Source organism: Trachemys scripta, chromosome 12 (assembly GCF_013100865.1).
Source record: "Trachemys scripta elegans isolate TJP31775 chromosome 12, CAS_Tse_1.0, whole genome shotgun sequence".
Taxonomy (NCBI): Eukaryota; Metazoa; Chordata; order Testudines; family Emydidae; genus Trachemys; species Trachemys scripta.
Genome location: NC_048309.1, coordinates 42034226 through 42049071, shown reverse-complemented (window position 1 = coordinate 42049071; position 14846 = coordinate 42034226). Strand labels below are relative to the sequence as shown.

Genomic DNA, 14846 nt, shown 5'->3' with positions numbered 1-14846 from the left:
TAATCATATTCAGTAAATCATAACCATTCCAATGATACCCCACATAATCCTAATGTATTTAGGTTATGACACAATCATATCATACTATTACTATGAAAAATATGGGAAGCAGTGTCACAGTTATATCTCCAACTGATCTACATTGTCATAGCTTGATGGATATCAATGCAGCTACAACAGTTTACACTCGATGATGATTGGGCCCAGTTACATATAGAACTGCAGCAGGTTTTTGTCTGAAGCATCCCAACACATAGGAAACCAGTATGAATTGTATGATTCAAATGCACATATATGGTATTCTTCAGATTCAGCTCCATTGTCTCTCTCTTTGCCACCCCAGCAGATGACATATTCTGAGAGAGAGCCTGATGAGAACCAGACCATTTCTGATGTGTTCATCCTGGTGGGGTTTTCGTACCTTACCAGACTCCAAATCCTTCTGTTTCTGGTGTTTCTGGTCACCTACCTGGTTACCCTGGTGGGGAACCTGCTCATTATCCTCCTTATAAAGCTAAACCCATCACTCCACACCCCCATGTATTTCTTCCTGCTGAACCTGTCCTTCTTGGAAATCTGCTACACCACCAGTGTGGTCCCTCAGCTGCTGGCTCACCTTCTGGTGGAGCAAAAGACCATATCCATTGCAGGCTGCGCTGCCCAGATGTATGTCTTCACCATCCTGGGCCTCACAGAATGCTGCCTCCTAGCAGCCATGGCGTACGACCGCTACATAGCCATATGCAAACCATTGCACTACAGAACCATCATGAGTTTTCGGGCATGTGCACAGCTCGCAGCTGCTTCATGGACCATCGGCATCTCGGTGGAAGTAGCTCAGACCACGTGGATCTTCAGCCTGCCCTTCTGTGGCTCCAACCGCATCCACCACTTCTTCTGTGACATCCCACCAGTGGTGAAGATGGCATGCACGGACACATCCAAAAACGAAATTGTGGTGTTGGCTGTGTCGGTGCTGTTCATCATGAGCCCTTTCCTGCTGATAATCCTGTCCTACATCTACATTATCTCCACCATCCTCAAGCTGCCATCGGCAGAGGGAAGGCGTAAAGCCTTCTCCACCTGCTCCTCCCACCTCATGGTGGTGACTTTGTTCTATGGAACGGCCCTTTTCACCTACCTGAGGCCCAAGTCTATCTCCACCCCAGAGAGTGATCAAATGATTTCCCTCATGTACACAGTTGTGACCCCAATGTTGAACCCCATAATATACACTCTGAGGAACAAAGAGGTGAAGGGAGCCTTTAGAAAAACAATAGAAAAGAGCATCTTTTCACACAACCAGAGAAATCAGAGAATGAAAGATATAGTTAGTTAAAACAGGGTGAATGAGGGAAATTCATAAACATTTTGTTGAATTACTCCCGATGACCCTCACTTTTTTAATTGGAATTTTGCCATTTGAAAAACTTTGACCTGTTTTAAACCTGTTGGGAAAATGGGAAGAGAACCTTTTTTTTTTTAATGAAACAAGTAAATAAATAAATAAAACTTTCGTCAAATTTTGATAGTCAGAACCTTTTGACCAGATATAAAGATCATTGAAAAATCAAATGAGAATCTTTAGTCAAAGTAGTATCCTGATTTTATATCTTCAAAATTTGAGATGTCAAAGTAAAAAAAAAAAAAAAAATCTTAACGTAAGAAACATTTCATAAAATGTTCACCTTGGTTTGTTGAAATTTCATCAAAATTTTAATACTTCAATAATTCCAACCAGCTCTACAGAAAAATCCATTTAGGCTTCCCCTTTTCCTGCTCTGGCTGCCCAGTGCAGCATTTTAGGTTTTAGGTTGGGTTGGGGTTTTTTGGCTGTCAAATGCATTTTGCCAGTGCTCCCTCTGGCCTAATTTTAAATAACATGCCTCAGCTCTTATGCAGGCTTCCTATATAAGACATGGATAGATTTTTCAATGCCTAAGCTGATCAGGTCACACAACAACTCTGGGAGACGGCTCTTTCTTGCCTTCCATGGCATTTTTTACTAGCAGATCAGATTGTAAGATTATGGTGTATATCATAGATTCATTAATTTTAAGGTAATAAGGGACCATTTTGATCATCTAGTGTGATATCTGCAATTTCCAGGGAAGTCCAACATTGCCAGTTTAGCCTGGAGCTGGAGCACACTCTGTGGGGATGGATAGGAGCTCTAAGCCCGGAACTCTAAGAAGCATCTATTGAGCATGTAGAAACTGAGATTTTCCCAAATGCTCATAACTTGGCCAAGTCTGGGTGCTGTTTCATGAAACCAGCAAAAGGTGCATCTCTGACACCAGGGTGGCCCCCGGCATATTTAATTTCTCTGCTTCAATGCTTACCGGTGCTTGAGTGTCTGAAAAGAGAATTCTTTCCCTTTGTTAACACAGGGGAACCAATGTATTTTCCCATAATCTCTCGCTTGGAAATGACTGAACCTTTTTTTGTGTGGAACTCTTAAGAAAATTTCCTACTGAGGCAGACACCCAACATGAAAAATTTCAGCCCAAATGGTTAAAGTTTTAGGAAGTTATAAGGAATTAAAAATGGGGTCTTGTAATGCAAAGTATTGGGTAACCTCTTTTATAGGGTTTTCTCCCACTGGCACCTATAATATATCTTGTCTGGAGTCCATCTAGATTCATAGATTCTAAGGCCAGAAAGAACCACAGTGATAATCTAATCTGATCTCCAGTATAACATAGGCCATAGAACATCCCCAAAATAATTTCTAGAGCATAACTTTTATAAAAAAATCCTGTCTTGATTGGATCCACCACGTACCTCAGTAATTTTTTCCAATGGTTAATTAAAAATGTACAATTTATTTCCAGTCTGAATTTGTTTAGCTTCAACTTCCAGCTATTTGGTAGACAAGCCCCAAGTATTTTCAAGTAATATCATCTTCCCCATGTCTTCCATATTATTTTTTGTTCTATGTTTAATTAAGCTATAGATCATAAACTGCTCAGAGAATGATTTCGTTCCCTTATGTTTGATATAAATTTCCATGTATGGTGCAATAATGTAGAAGAAAGAAAGAAAGAAAGAAAGAAAGAAAGAAAGAAAGAAAGAAAGAAAGAAAGAAAGAAAGCTTGTAATTGACAATAAAATAATTCAAGTATTTCTGTCTGTAAGGAAAAAATTTTTATCACCCAAAGGCAGTTGAAATGTTCTGTAAATAAAAAGTAACTTGATCAAGTACAATTATTTATTGTTTGTCTCTTCAGGACCAAAACAAAATATTTGGTGGTCTAGAAAATAAATTAACAACATAAGCAAGCAGTATAGCATTTAAGGCCAGAAGGGACCATCAAATCATCTAGTCCGACCTCCAGTATATCACTGGCCACTACCACCACCCAGCGCCCTCACACCCATCCAACAACTTAAATTAAATCAAATTATTTTTGCCTTTCCTTTGGACCTGAAGGGAAAGAGCCTGAGGTTCCAAGAAACTTGTTCAAATAATAGATGGTTTTAAGGGTCAAATCTGATATTTTCAAAGCCAGCTAGGGGATTTGAACAATCAAATGGAAACTCAGTGCCTAGGTTGCCTAAGGATGCAAATAAGCACCTTGTAGGATTTTCAAAGCACCTAACCAGATCTAGGACCAGATTTTTAAATGCATTCAAATATACAAAAAGGTTTTTAGTGAGGTTTTAGAGCTGGGCCTTGCTCTCTGGTTGAGGACCCTTGGGTGGACATCTCATCCATAACTTCCCTCTCCCTTCTCGACCTCTGTTGTCTAGGGGTTTTCTGCTCGGAGATCTCTACCCCTGTCTTCAGGGGATCTCCCCTTTTTCTTCCCCTTTAGTGAGCTTTAATCATCTGAATGATTTTGACAAATCCCATTAATAGCCTATCTGTGTTTTAAGTGCCTATGGGCTCTAATCTTTAATGGTATGTAGGTGCCTAATGATCACATAGGTGGCTAGAGGGATTTTCAACAGTGCCTAGCACCTAGCTCTCATTTAATTGAAATAATGTGATGTCTAACCTCCTTAGGAACCTTTCTAAATCCCATTAGGTGCATATCTGCATCTGTAGGCACCTAAATACTTTTGAAAATCTGGTCTTTAGGGTCAGACCAAGTGCTCACTAAAGTCAATAGAAAGACACCTGATGAACATTGGATTTGGCTCTTAAGTGATGCATTGTGGTGACCATCTGCATTTGGGGGGGGGTGTAGCTCAAGGGAGCACAATAGTAAGAGCTCAGAGCTCAGCTATGCTGCCATAATGTATTGTGCAGAGGCTACGCAGAAGAAACCACAGCAATGGAAGGGGTTCTTCTGTCAGTGTCGTAACTCAACTTCCCCAAGCAATGTTAGCTAGGTTGATGGAAGAATGTTCCCCCCCTTCTCCAACCACCAGGTTTTCCCCTCTGCGACCTTTCCTTCCTGTACCGGGGGCAGGGGGGAGCTCTACGGGGGAATCTTTCCCCCTCTTTTGCGTCAATTCCATGGTTTGCTGTGTGCGGTTCCTTCATCCTCCAACCCCAGAAATTACTTTGTGTGTGGGGGGGTGGGGGGGTGCGGGCATGGTGGTATGTGGATGGTGCCACAGATCCACCGCAACCCACAGGTCCTCACACCATTCACAGCCCCGTGGGTGATCCCCTGTTTTTCCCTCTTTCCTTTCCATCAGGAGCTCGGCGTTGGTCCTGGTCCTCTCCTGGACACTTAGGGCTTCCTGTCCTGCAAGCTCGTCCAATGGGGCCTGGTTGTCTTCCTCTGGGGGTCAGCTAATAAGGGCCTCTGCTGGGCCTTGCTCTCTGGTTGAGGACCCTAGGGTGGACATCTCATCCATAACTTCCCTCTCCCTTCTCGACCTCTGTTGTCTAGGGGTTTCCTGCTCGGGGATCTCTACCCCTGTCTTCAGGGGATCTCCCCTTTTTCTTCTCTTGGGTTTTATCCCTCTGCCAACCTTCCCTCCTGGAAAGGAGTCCCAGTCCATACCCACCACCACTGGATAAGTTAGGCCCTTTACTACCTTGACCAGTTGCCACTTATACCTGTCCCAAATCTCAAGGGGCACCTGGATCATAGGGTATTGCCTCCTATTCCTGTGGATGCATTCTACATCAATCTTCGCACCAGGAATCCACCAGTGTGACCTCACCAGCTTCCTTTGTACCAGACAGCAGGCCAAGGCCGAGTCCACCAGGCCTTGCTGGGGTTTCCTCCTCACCATTACTGGAATAGTGGACAGCTTCTGCCCCTATCCCTGCACTCCAGCGTTTTCCAAGCCACAAACTCCACCCACCCACAATCCATGTGCAGGCACTTCCCCTTCTTGTGTCCCAATCATCCGCACTGCCAACAGACCACCGGTCTGGACCCTGTGGGTTCCCCTCGGGTGTCCTCCCATTTTTTCTCCAGGCCCTTCCCAGATGGAGGTTCTCTGGGCCTTCTCCCCATCTCCACTTCCTTGCTTTGCCATCTCTCCTTCCTGAGGAAGTCCTCCTCTGTGTACTCCTCCATAAGCTTTACAGCCACCTTGACTATATTCGCTTGGTGCATCCTCACCCACAGCTTTATGTTCTTGAGGAGGCCCTGTAAAAACTACTCTAGGAGGAGCACATCCATGATCTCCCCCACTGTCTGAGCATCTGGCCTCAGCCAGTGGGTTGCCCAGTCCTTTAACTTTTGGATGAATGCCTAGGGCTGCAAGCCCCCATCCACCTTGCCGAGAGAATTGATTGATGTAATTGCAGAGCCATTGGCCATTATCTTTGAAAACTCATGGCAATCGGGGGAGGTCCCAGACTATTGGCAAATATAGTGCCCATCTTTAAAAAAGGGGAAAAGGAGAATCTGGGGAACTACAGACCAGTCAGCCTCACCTCTGTCTTGGGGGGTTCCAAGGAGGATGGAGCTCAGCTGTTCTCGGTGGTTGCAGATGACAGAACAAGGAGCAATGGTCTCAAATTGCAGTGGGGGAGGTCTAGGTTGGATATTAGGAAACACTATTTCACTAGGAGGGTGGTGAAGCACTGGAATGGGTTACCTAGGGAGGTGGTGGAATCTCCTTCCTTAGAGATTTTTAAAGCCCAGCTTGACAAAGCCCTGATGATTTAGTTGGAGTTGGTCCTGCTTTGAGCAGGGGGTTGGACTAGATGACCTCCTGAGATCTCTTCCAACTCTAATCTTCTATGATTCTATGCTGGCCTGCTCCCGAATGAAGTCCTGCAGGCTCTTCTGCTGTTCTGCCTGCCAGGTGAGCAAGACCTGTCTCTCCAGCTGGTGGGCTTGCTGAAAACTGTGCATTGCCTTCTGAACCTCCTCCCGCTGCTTGGCCAGCCATTGCAGGGTCTCCTCCATCTCCAGGCTGCCAAACACTTCTGTGGCATGGGATCCCGGACAATCCCCCACGTGTAGCAGAGTGCAGTGGGGCCCCCTTGGTCATTCTGAGATCCTCGGGTTAGTAACCATTGGTGCAGTTGATTCATAGGCTTGTTCCTACCACCGTTTCACCATGTACAGTTAGCCCTTCACACCAGGGATAACTCCATTAATTATTATTATTATTATTTTTATTATTAACCAGTAAAAGCTCAGGTTTTCCAGCCATGAGTTCAGTTCTCATGGATATGCCACTCAAACATCCATGTCGTAAGAACTGGACCAGACAAGGCAGTCTCTGAGTTCCCAGGCAATGGATCCCATCTGTGTTGGTTTCCCCCCAGGCTGTCCACCTAATCACCATTGTACCTGAGTGCCTCACAGCAAAAGAGGGGGACTGTAATATTATCCTCATGTCTGTAAGGGAAACTGAGGCACAGAGACTGTGAATGTCAAAGGATGTTTGGAGGATCAGGCAAAAAACTCTCAGTGAAGAACAATGGGCACTTAAGTTCCTAATTCTCTTGGAAAATCCCAGAGGGGAGAGGATATGAGTTAACCGTGGTCAGAGAGATTGTCTATGGGAGGGTGGGTATAGAACCCAGCTCCCCAAAGTCCAAAACCAAGGCTTACCCACAAAGCCACCCTCCCCCCATACAACATGCTGCTGTCCTTTACAGTGAGATTTTTACAGTTGCTTGACATTCTTTGGCAAAAATAAATGAATACATAAATAATTTTGCCAACAAATTGTGGATGGGAAAATCTGTTTTAAATATTTTAAAAATACCAAACAAACAGAAAATTAGAAAGAAAATTATTTTTTTCATTAAATTTTGAATCAATCATTTCAATACATAAATTTACAAACTGGCAAAAAGCGAGATAAGGTCATTTTTGTCACTTTCTCCCACTTCTTGACTTTTCTTCTGCCCCATTTTTTCCAAATGGCAAACTAAAGATGGGTAAGAAAAAGGGACAGGGGAAATGGAAAATTGAAAAATCACTAATTTAAACCCAAATGTTTTGTACTTTTGAAAGATGAATTGAATTAAAATTTCAGTATGAATGAGATCAAAGTAAAAATTAGGGCTTACATAGGAATGAAGTTAATATGGTTATTTTGTTTCATTTTAAAATTTCCCCATTAAAAAGTTTATACAAAAAATACCATTTTTCCATAAAAATATTTCACAGGAAATGATAGATTTCTCAATCAGCTTCTAGAAAATTTCCAAAGTTTTAATGGCAATCAGATGTCCTCATCGTGTGATTCCTTTGAACATCTCAGTCTAAGTGCATACATGGAAATCTTTGTGTTCACAATTTCAAATGCTGGGATTTAAAGGCAAGCACCACAAGCCATAGGCACCATGATAAAAAAGACAGTGACCAGAGGTAGGGTGCACCTGCTCTTCGCACTTCACTCAATGAGGCTCAAACCTCTTCTGTGGAGGAGCCACTAGAAAGGGACAAAGTTGCTTGCTGTGTTAATGTGGATTGCAGGTGCTCAGTAGCTCTGATAGTGAGTCCATAAATTCAGCATATGAATCTCCTAAATCAGTGGTTCTCAAGCTTTTCCAATCCAGATCCCCTCTCATCTAGCAGGGATCTCCCTGCCATTGAGCAATATGTGTAGTATTGTGACCACCGGAAATGTGTTTGTGACCCTCATGTTGAGACTCCGTGGACTCTGAGAACCTCTGAATAAGTGCAACCCACTCCTTCCCAGGACAGGGCCTCTCAACACCAAGAAGACTCTGTAGAACATGGAAGGGTGCAAGGTCATGACTGAAGTCTGTGGTTTTCTAGGGCCTGTTTGGTGAGCAGACCACTCCTCCTCACCCCCAAGTATCCCATGATTGCAAATCCCTCCTAGAGTCTGCTAAAGCAGGGTTCCCCTACAGTGGGGCTGAGGACAAAGTGATAAATTTAGGAAAATTAGGAAACTCACAAACACAACATTGGTCTTAAGGTGAGGTTAGTATTGACAATATCATAATATAAAGGGAGGAAAAAATCAAGAACTTTTTTATCATTATTATAACTATTATTTATTATTTATTCATTTTGCAGGTATAATGTAAGGACACAAAATGGAGCAAGAGAACCTCACCACCACAGTGACAGAATTTGTCCTCTTGGGCCTCACCCAAATTCCCAAGGTACAGTGATTCCTCTTCGTCAGTTTCTTCATAGTTTATCTGACAACCTGGCTGGGAAACTTCACCATCATCACCACTGTGATCACCAGCCAACGGCTCCACACCCCCATGTACTTCCTGCTGGCCAACTTACTTTTCCTATATGTCAGAGACTTATCAGTCAGTGCTCCCAAATTGCTGTTGGGTCTCCTCTCCCAGAGCAGAACCATCTCATTCAACGATTGCATCCTCCAGTTGTTCTTCCACTTCATCGCTGGTGCAATGTTTGGTGTCCTCATGATGACAGCTGCTGATCGATATGTGGCCATCTATAAACCACTGTGTTACTTGATTATCATGAACCGTGGTGTCTGCGTGGGGCTGGTGGCAGGGGCACGGCTGGGTGGATTGGCTCACTCTGCTGTTCAGATTGGATTGATCCTCTAGTTGCCATTCTGTGGTCCAAACATCCTGGACAATTTCTACTGTGATGTCCCTCAAGTCATCAAACTGGCCTGCATGGATATCTACTTGGTTGAGTTGCTGATGGTCTCTAATGGTGGGGTGCTTGTCATAATAATATTTATCCTCCTGCTCATTCCCTACACTGTCATCTTAGTAAAGTTCATAACAGACATCACTGAAGGGAAGCGCAAGGCTCTGTCCACCTGCGGAGCCCAGGCGAGCTTAACATTCATACCTTGAATCTTCATCTATGCTCAGTCCTTCCATAAATTCCCCATGGACAAGCTGGCCTCAGTCATTTACACTGTAATCACACCAATGTTGAACCCGATTATCTACACGCTGAGAAACGCCGAGATGAAAAAGGCCATCAGAACACTGATAAGCCGAATGCTTTTTTCAGGGAGTAAAATAAAAACATAATATTTCTTAATTATCACTTTATTTAAATTATGTTTATGTTATAATTATTCTCATACATGAACTTCCTATAAAAAGTTAACCAATCTCATTCATAACCTGTATCTTTTACCTTTAAAATACCAATTTATGTTTGGTCAAACTCTTATAATTATCTGTGGATTTATTTTATTCACATTCCAATAATGGTAAGTATACATTATAATATCTCTACAATCTTGATATGGGGTGAAGGACATAAATCTACACCAAGTAGAGGTCAAGCATAGGAGTTTATTACACACANTGCCCCTAGTTGGTTCCTCCAGCACTTGCACCAGGAAATTGTCCCCTACACTTTCCAAAAATGTCCTGGATTGCCTGTGCACCGCTGTATTGCTCTCCCAGCAGATATCAGGGTGATTAAAGTCTCCCATGAGAACCAGGGCCTGTGATCTAGCAATTTCTGCTAGTTGCCAGAAGAAAGCCTCGTCCACCTCATCCCCCTGGTCTGGTGGTCTATAGCAGACTCCAACCACAACATCACCCTTGTTGATCCCACTTCTCAACTTTATCCAGAGACTCTCAGGTTTTTCTGCAGTTTCATACCGGAGCTGTGAGCAGTCATACTCCTCTCTTACATACAACGCAACTCCCCCACCTTTTCTGCCCTGCCTGTCCTTCCTGAACAGTTTATATCCATCCATGACAGTACTCCAGTCATGTGAGTTGTCCCACCAAGTCTCTGTTATTCCAATCACATCATAGTTCCCTGACTGTGCCAGGACTTCCAGTTCTCCCTGCTTGTTTCCCAGGCTTCTTGCATTTGTGTATAGGCACTTAAGATAACTCAATGATCGTCCCTCTTTCTCAGCATGAGACAGGAGTCCTCCCCTCTTGCGCTCTCCTGCTTGTGCTTCCTCCCAGGATCCCATTTCCCCACTTACCTCAGGGCTTTGGTCTCCTTCCCCCGGTGAACCTAGTTTAAAGCCCTCCTCACTAGGTTAGCCAGCCTGCTGGCGAAGATGCTCTTCCCTCTCTTCGTTAGGTGGAGCCCATCTCTGCTTAGCACTCCTTCTTCTTGGAACACCATCCCATGGTCGAAGAATCCAAAGCCTTCTCTCCGACACCACCTGCGTAGCCATTCGTTGACTTCCACGATTCGACGGTCTCTACCCCGGCCTTTTCCTTGCACAGGGAGGATGGACGAGAACACCACTTGCGCCTCAAACTCCTTTATCCTTCTTCCCAGAGCCACGTAGTCTGCAGTGATCCGCTCAAGGTCATTCTTGGCAGTATCATTGGTGCCCACGTGGAGAAGCAGGAAGGGGTAGCGATCCGAGGGCTTGATGAGTCTCGGCAGTCTCTCCGTCACATCGTGTATCCTAGCTCCTGGCAAGCAGCAGACCTCTCGGTTTTCCCGGTCAGGGCGGCAGATAGATGGCTCAGTCCCCCTGAGGAGGGAGTCCCCGACCACCACCACCCTCCTCCTCCTCTTGGGAGTGGTGGTCGTGGAACCCCCATCCCTAGGACAGTGCATCTTTTGCCTTCCAATCGGTGGAGTCTCCTTCTGCTCCCTTCCCTCAGATGGGCCATCTAGTCCACTCTCCGCATTAGCACCTGTAGAGAGAACATGGAAACGATTCCTCACCTGTATCTCCATTGCTGGTACATGGACGCTCCTCTTTCTTCTTCTGGAGGTCACATGCTGCCAAACCTCCTCACAATCCTTCTGTCCCTGCTCCGCCTGCTCTGAATCTTCAGAACATTGTGGCCGTAGAAGCATCTCCTGACGTCTGTCCAGGAAATCTTCATTTTCCCTTATGCAACGCAGAGTCGATACTTGTTTCTCCAGCCCTCGAACCTTCTCCTCCAGTATGGAGACCAGCTTGCACTTTGTACAGACAAAGTCGCTTCTGTCCTGCGGAAGAAAGACAAACATGGCACAACCTGTGCAGGTTACAACAGCTGATCTCTCACCTTCCATATCACCGTCCTCTTAGGAGCTTCCTCAACTGTTGCAGGAACTACTCGGAGACACCTGAAGATGAAAGCCTCAGTGCGCTCTCCCCACGCGAACTCCCAGGCAAACTCCCGCTGTTAGCCTCTGCTGTTCGCCGCTCAGCTGGTTCGCTGCTGACTGCCCTTATATACCAGTCAGGCCCACTCAAGGCCCAGCTGGAACAAAGCACTCCCAATTCACACTTTTCAAACAAACAAGCAAGCAAGCAAGCACACGGTCAAACTGACCAACTGTCCCAGCAGCAGACACTCAGATACTCACCAACACAGCCCCCCTAATGCAGCACTTAGCGTACCTCCTCTCGGACAGCTCCCAGGCAAACTCCCGCTGTTAGCCTCTGCTGTTCGCCGCTCAGCTGGTTCGCTGCTGACTGCCCTTATATACCAGTCAGGCCCACTCAAGGCCCAGCTGGAACAAAGCACTCCCAATTCACACTTTTCAAACAAACAAGCAAGCAATCAAGCACACGGTCAAACTGACCAACTGTCCCAGCAGCAGACACTCAGATACTCACCAACACAGCCCCCCTAATGCAGCACTTAGCGTACCTCCTCTCGGACAGCTCCCAGGCAAACTCCCGCTGTTAGCCTCTGCTGTTCGCCGCTCAGCTGGTTCGGAGCTTAATATTCATACCTTGAATCTTCATCTATGCTTGGCCCTTCCATAAATTCCCCATGGACAAGCTGGCCTCAGTGATTTACACTGTATTTACACCAATGCTGAACCCGATTATCTACACGCTGAGAAACGCCGAGATGAAAAAGGCCATCTGATAAGCCGAATGCTTTTTTCAGGGAGTAAAATAAAAACATAATATTTCTTAATTATCACTTTATTTAAATTATGTTTATGTTATAATTATTCTCATACATGAACTTCCTATAAAAATTTAACCAATCTCATTCATAACCTTTATCTTTTACCTTTAAAATACCAATTTACGTTTGGTCAAACTCTTATAATTATCTGTGGATTTATTTTGTTCACATGCCAATAATGGTAAGTATACATTATAATATCTCTACAATCTTGATATAGGGGTGAAGGAAATAAATCTACACCAAGTAGAGGTCAAGCATAGGAGTTTATTACACACAGCGCTGGCGGAGTGTCACCTGTCTTATTAGGCTCAGAGACACTGTCAATCAATTGATTACAATGGAATATATAGATTTTCCATGGGAGGGGAAAGTGACGGGGTAGGCAGTTGCACACCCCGGGATAGGTTTTGCAGCAAGATAAGATAGCACATTAGCCAATGGTTAAAAGGTTACATAATGTCTCCGCCCATGGTCTCAAGTTAGCAAGTTAACATTTAATTAATACTGTGATAAAATGTTATTAGTATAAAATATATATGTTGAATTCTGATTTGGGGTCCATAGGAATGGAGCAATTCCTTTGATTGTCCAATAGGTACATTTCTAGGGGTTAAAGCAAAGAAACAGTGAAAGGATATGGTAATACAGATTGTCTCCTTTATGTCTTAAGGCAGGGCATTGGTCCCTTGGAAAAGAGGTGGAAGGATGCCATATCATTATACTGACACGTGCCAATTTTCATAAACTCAAGGTTGGATCTGTGGGAAGAACATTTCCTACAGGAGAAACACAATAGGAACAGGGATCCTTTGTTCAATTTGAAACATTAGATGAAATTTAATTATTCAGTTGTTGCTTCAACATCTGGCATTTCTACTGACCAAGCATACCTTAGCAAAGGCAATGTTATCTTGTTTATTCTGCTTTTCTTTTAGCTGATCACTATTAGCTAGGCCTCTGGTCTCTTAACCAAACTCTGGACTTTGGGTCTGAAAAAGAGCTGGCCCAATCCATATACCAGGTTGTTATATAAAATGCACATGAGTTTAACCCATCAAGGGGTGTTTTCATTTTTTTTTCTATTGGAGGATTCCACATAGTTTATGTCTTCAAGCCACTAATGTTGGAGGATGTGTTTGTTTCCAAAAAATTGTTACTATACATTCAGCTTCTAGTATTATTTATGTTATTAATAACCAACAGTGGAGTGTAATTATGGGCTTTGTGGGTAGCCTACCTTTAATTACTTTGAAAATTCTATTATTCTTTTCTGTCAAAATATTAATTCCTTATGATATTTCCACCCTATTTATGCAAAGAGGCCCTGGAATAGACCTCACCTGTGAATAATCTTTCTATCCCAGTTGATGGCCTTCAGAAATTTGGGCTTAGTACATGGGATTTGATATAATGTTTCAGTTGAAAATACACCAGAACTGGTGTATTCATATCCACCAAGAGTTCTTTTATGGCATCAGTGTTTATAATTGTAGCATGACTGAAAAACTGGTCAATGGTGGTATACTCTTTCCCTCCCATACTTCATCTATGGGGTTAGATAACGCTGGTTGAAATTCTGGGATGTTTTATGCAGATGTAAAAGGAAGGATAAGTGGCTATGCTGCACCTTTATCAAACTGCATCTCTAAAGTATTGTTATGACATCTGGCTTATTCTTCTTTTGTGCTTGTCTCAATATTTTAGGAATAAAATAAATTGTATTAGAAATCAGATCTCAAGATATCAGAGATCAGATATATGTACTGTGTGAAATATGTGTGCAACCAAAAAAGATCAAATACTCAATGCTCATGAAAAAAACGTGCTCAGAAATGAATTATAGACTAAGGGCATCAATCTTCTTTGAGTCAATGGGACAAGCTAGTGTAAATCGTAGTTAGATGAGGCCCTGAAACATAAACCCTTGTATCAGAAACCCGGTATGAGGCCTAAGGCCTGAACTAAAGTAATGGTCAAGACTTTGTTAACATAAAGCAAAGTTAAGCTGTGAGCAAGAGGCAGGCCCTGCTCAGAGTCTGACAAGGAGAGGGCTGATGTTGCAAAAACACACATACCTAAAAGATACTGAACACTAGAGATATAAACATGTGCCAGGATGGTACCAGAACACTCTGATACTAGCACATTCCACACAGATAACAAGGAACATGCTGACCCATCCTAAAGACAGGGGCAAAAGGCTAATATGATGGATTGGGACAGGTTTCAGAGGGGTAGCCGTGTTAGTCTGTATCAACAAAAAGAATGACTAACAAATTTATTTGAGCATAAGCTTTTGTGAGCTAAAACCCACTTCATTGGATGCATGCAGTGGAAAATACAGTAGGAAGAGATATATATACACAGAGAACATGAAAAAATATGTGTTGCTATGCTCACTATAACAAGAGTGATCAGTTAAGGTTAGCTATTATCAGCAGGAGAAAAAAAAACTTTTGTAGTGATAATCAGGATGGCCCATTTCCAACAGTTGACAAGAAGGTAAGAGTAAAAATAAACATGGGAAAATAGTTTTACTTTGTGTAATGACCCATTCACTCCCAGTCTTTATTCAAGCCTAATTTAATGGTGTCAAGTTTGCAAATTAATTCCAATTCAGGAGTTTCTCATTGAAGTTTGTTTTTGA

The 14846-nt window shown here is 43.4% G+C and overlaps 1 protein-coding gene and 1 pseudogene across 1 annotated transcript; both read left to right on the top strand.

The window, feature by feature from the left end:
• Window positions 1-331: 331 nt before the first annotated feature.
• LOC117885524 (olfactory receptor 10A4-like) lies at window positions 332-1339 on the top strand. Its single transcript, XM_034786796.1, has one exon. The coding sequence runs from the start codon at window positions 347-349 to the stop codon at window positions 1337-1339; it is 993 nt and encodes a 330-aa protein (XP_034642687.1). The 5' UTR covers window positions 332-346.
• A 7104-nt stretch (window positions 1340-8443) lies between these two features.
• Window positions 8444-9379, top strand: LOC117886127 (annotated as a pseudogene).
• The last annotated feature ends 5467 nt before the right edge of the window (window positions 9380-14846 follow it).

Excerpts from the sequence above, each read along its gene's own strand:
- LOC117885524 (XM_034786796.1), top strand. The coding sequence starts at position 347 with ATGACATATTCTGAGAGAGAGCCTGATGAGAACCAGACCATTTCTGAT.